The sequence below is a fragment of the Carlito syrichta genome, unplaced genomic scaffold, assembly GCF_000164805.1.
Source record: "Carlito syrichta isolate Samal-C Ts95f unplaced genomic scaffold, Tarsius_syrichta-2.0.1 Scaffold305877, whole genome shotgun sequence".
Classification (NCBI taxonomy): domain Eukaryota; kingdom Metazoa; phylum Chordata; class Mammalia; order Primates; family Tarsiidae; genus Carlito; species Carlito syrichta.
Window position 1 is genome coordinate 148,477 of NW_007249973.1, and position 4,614 is coordinate 153,090.

Genomic DNA, 4,614 nt, shown 5'->3' on the forward strand with positions numbered 1-4,614 from the left:
GGATGGCGGCGGCAACTGACCCGGCGCGGGTGAGCGGACGGCGCCTCAGGCCCTCGCCCGGCCCACCCCGCCTACAGCACCCGAGGCCCGGATGAGCGGGGGGCGGCGGCCGGGATCCTTCACACCGCCGCCCCCTGCCGTCCGCTCCCGGAGGCCTGGAACTGGTGGTCCCTCTCGGCCCCAGGCCTGGGATCCGGGCCAGGGGTTATCTTGAGAGGGTTCCCGTTCTGACAGCCGAGGGGATGCGGCGTGGAAGGATGAAGTGGGGCTTTTTAGAGCTCCTCGACCCCTCCCTGTGTGGCTGGAACGACCCTCAGTCCAGACACCTCATTGCAGATTCCGGCGGTATCTCTTCTCGGGGCTGTGACCTTGAGCAAGTCCCCTTGCTACCCTTGGTCCTCATTTTCTCCGTAAGAAGGGGAGTGTTAACTATGCTCCTCTCCCGGTTGAGGGAACTGGAACGGGTACACGGTCGATGTGTGTCCTCTCGGGGCCCAACACGGTCCGGGGAGCTTCGCTTAGGATGTTTTTTGCCCAGGGATGCATGCTGGGCCTGTGCTGATTGTAGAGGCTCACCCCAGGGTATTCTGACCCTTTGGCCTCCCTGGCCTCTTGTCTCTCCAAAGCTAAGAACTGCATTGGGAAGAAGTGGGAGTATCGTTTTTGCAATTGCTGCTATGCTAGGGAGGAAAAAGTGGCATGGCATGCTAAGTAATTTGTCTTTAAGTTTAGGGCAAGGGGATCTGGGCTGCAACTGACAGTAGTGAATCTGTTTTCCTGCTTTAAACATTGAGTAATTGGTAATAAGTGAATCCATTAAAATGTTCTTGGAGGTAGTGTGCAGGAACGTAGTGCCCCACTGGGCATAAGTACATGAGGCCCAAGTTATTCTCTAGCAGTCTCCCTGATTGCTTTCATTATAGCCTTGTGAGGACTTAATTTCTCATCCATATTTCTCCTTCCCTCACTTTATTTCAGATTCCCTCCTGTATCCCTCTTTAAAGAGGCCTTCTCTGTTGCCCCATCTAAAGTTGACTGTAATCTTTTGGGTTTCCTTCCTCTGCTCTCTTGTCCTCTGAATCTTTAGGGCCAGCTGACATTGTCATGCTCATTTATTTAGTTGCTTGGTTAGGATCTCTTTCCAGCCCTACACTGAGTATCTGTTGGCTCCTCTATCCCAAAACCTGAACACCCTGGCTTGAGTACATTCATTGTACTCAATAAATGGTTGATGAATAACTAGGCCTCCTCTTCAGGGGCTCTCATCACATTTAGAGTAAATCTACTCCCAACCCCTAGCATGACTTTCAAGGCTCTGCTTGATTTGCCCTTTCAACCACATCTGCTTCCTTCTCTTCCATTCTCCTTTTGCTCGCTGCATACAACTAAGGAGTCCTGAATCTGGCAAACTCTTTTCCATTGTTCAGCCTTCACCCTTGTACTTCCCTTTGTCTGTGGCACTGTCCTCAGCCCTCCACACCCATCCTGTACATAATTGTCACCTTTTAGGATAGTCTTTTCCTGTCCTAGTTCTAGCTAAAGTACCCCTTGCACTTATCTGCTTACCCTCTGGCAACTTTGAGGTGTTTTACTGATATTCAGATCCTACCTCTGCTCAAATGTGAGACTGTGGGTGGCTTCCAAAGCTGCCTGAGCCACAGGTTGCTGTCTGACATGGACGTGTTAGTGGCATTCCCTGTGGGAAGATTAATAAAAGTTGCCAACATATCAAGCATTTACATTTGCTAGGAGGCCAGGCATGGCGGCTCACACCTATAATCCCAGCACTTTGGGAGGTGAGATCAGAGGATTGTCTGAGCCTATGGGTTCGAGATCAGCCTGGGAAACTTGGTGAGACCTCATCTCACAATAAATCAAAAAAGTAGCCAGGCATGGTGGTGCATGCCTGTAGTTCCAGCTACTTGGAAGGTTGAGGGGGAAGGATCGCCTGAGCCCAGCAAGTGAGTGTGCCACTGCACTCCAGCCTGGGTAACAGAATGAGACTCCAACTCAAAAAAAAAAAAGAAAAAAAGTACCAGGAACTCCACTGACTGTCTTGTGAATATTTTCTGTTTAATTCTTAGAACTGCCTGGTAAAGTTGGAAATAATTACAGCAATTTGGAAATTAATGCGTATGGAAATAATGTGACATCCTCATCATGGTTACATAGCTGGCAAGTGTCAGATTCAAGAGGCATGATTTAAATCCCGGGATTCTGGCTCCAGAGCTGGTACCTTTATTTGCTTTAGCACAGTCTGTGAAGCCCTCAGCCTGGGTAGGGACACAGTGAGGACCAGAGGGCTTAGCTGCTGCTGCCGTTGCTGTTTTCATGGTTGCAATTAGTATCATAGTTCTTTTCTTCCATTTCTCTAATATCCCAGAGCATAAACCATCTGCCCCTCATAGTCCTCACAGGATTTCCATTGTCTGTACCATCTCCAGCAGCTTCCCCATCGGAGGCTATTCTCTCAACTACAATTGCATTATAGCCAAAGGTAGTATCTGCCTCCTCTTTGAATCTGGCACAGAAGTCAGCCCTAAGAATACCTCTGTTATTCAGGCCTAGGTCTCTGTACCCTGACCAGTGACTGAGTGACAAGTTCTAATTCTATCCAACAGCACATAGCCAATACCACTACTACTGTTTGACTTTTTAGATGTTGGTGACCTTCAAGGATGTGGCTGTGACCTTCACCCGGGAGGAATGGAGACAGCTGGATCTGGCTCAGAGGACCCTGTACCAGGAGGTGATGCTGGAGACCTGCAGGCTCTTGGTTTCACTAGGTAATGGCTCACCTCTTACCCTAGGGGGGATCCTGACCACCTTCTTGATTCGTGGATAGGCAAGAAAGTCACAGGAACCACTTACTTTCCTTTACACAGCCCCTACAGTTTTCTGGTCCCACCTCCTCCTGTCTTGCCTCCTTGTGTGTGCATCAGGGATCGTTAGGGGTAGAAACATAGTTCTTTTAACACAAACCCTTACTTCAATTCCCAGCACACTCTGTCCTTACTCTGAAGCTCTTATTACTGATTCCACAAGAAGGAATCTGGTCTATCCTGGTGGGGTCAAGTATCACAACAGCACTGTTAGCAGTTGCTGGGTGATAGACTAGTCTAAGAGAAGGGGTAAGTCAGGCAGCCCCTCCCCCCAAGAGACATTTGTCATCAGTGACCTTCAGATATCTTCTTAAGCAATATAATCTTGGTAAAAAGCCACCCTGATGCCTGAATAATCATCACTTGTTTCCTGATGGTGGACTTCTATTGGTTGAGGAGCTATTTTTAGAGGGTGTACAGGAATGTCCTCAAATGGCATGGGTCAACATCCTGAGAAAGCTATCTCAAATCATCTCTGAGTCTTTCATTGCCCCTCTTTCCCCCAGTGTGGTTAATTTCTCTACAACAGAAGGGACAGCCTACAACTCACAGCCCTGTGAGTTACATGAAGTTCCTGGTACTTAATGGCATTATTTTGACTTTGTTGTGTTTTGATCATAGCCTTCTATTTGTAGGAAGTAAAACTGACTTTCTTATTTACCAGAGCAAAATGAGATTTCCTTTTTAAATAAGATATTTAAAAAAATGGGTCAGGATAAAGAAGTCATTAGAAGGGATGGCACACAATGTGTGCTAAACAAACCCCTCACTCTGAGTTCAGTTGGGAAAGTAGACATCAGTCTGTAAATGACAAATTATAGAAGGAAAAATGAGGGTAATTTAGGAATAAATAGCCAGAGGATCATTCCTATCATGAGTACTTCAAAGAAGCTATCTAAGGAAGTAACAGTGGAGCTGAGTAGCAGTTAGCTCAGAATGGAAGGAGGTGGAGGAGGGAACATTATTCCAGGTAAAGGAACCAGCATATAAAAAGTGGCAGGGAGCCGGGCTCGGTGGCTCAGCCTGTAATCCTGCGCCTTTGGGAGGCTGAGGTGAGTGGATTGCCTGAGCCCACGGGTTCAAGACCCGCCTGGGCAGCGAGACCTCATCTCTACAATAAATCAAAAAATCAGCCGGGCGTGGTAGAACATGCCTGTAATTCCAGCTGCTCGGAAGGCTGAGGCGGAAGGATCGCCGGAGCCTAGCAGGTCGAGGCTGGGCTCCAGTCTGGGCGACAGAGTGAGACTCCAACTCAAAAAAAAAAGGCAAAAAACAAACAAACAAACAAACCAAAAAAAACTGAGAATACCTTATATTACGAGGATGTGGGGGAACAGGCACTCTCATGGTGCCTCATTACACTGTGGCAAAAATCAATGCAGTCTCTCTGAAAGACATTTGTCCATAATCAGACTTAAAATCATGTGGTCTTTAACTCATCACTAGGAGCCAGAATTCCTGGCTACCCAGTGTCTTGGTCCAGTCATTAAATGGACCCTTTATTGTTTGAGAAATTTTGTGCATGATGAGATACAAACACCACTCCTTACACTTGTTTGGTTCTCAAGTGTATCATTAAATCTATTGGGGTTTTTTTGTTTTGTTTTGTTTTTTGAGTTGGAGTCTCACTCTGTCACCCAGACTGGAATGCAATGGCCGCTCCCGGCCACCTCAGCCTTGACCTGCTGGGCTCCGGTGATCCTTCTGCCTTAGCCTTCCGAGTAGCTGGAAT

The 4,614-nt window shown here is 47.6% G+C and overlaps 1 protein-coding gene across 2 annotated transcripts in view; it reads left to right on the forward strand.

The window, feature by feature from the left end:
• The window catches only part of ZNF550 (zinc finger protein 550), a 25,617-nt gene that overhangs the window by 14,950 nt on the left and 6,053 nt on the right, over nucleotides 1–4,614 (forward strand). The window contains exons 1-2 of one of the 2 annotated variants that reach the window (XM_008062895.1): nucleotides 21–29; nucleotides 2,660–2,786. In XM_008062895.1, the coding sequence (XP_008061086.1) occupies nucleotides 2,660–2,786 (127 nt within the window). In that variant the 5' untranslated portion in view covers nucleotides 21–29. Of the gene's footprint in view, nucleotides 1–20; nucleotides 30–2,659; nucleotides 2,787–4,614 lie in introns of those variants that run through there. The other variant, XM_008062894.1, reaches the window with a different exon arrangement.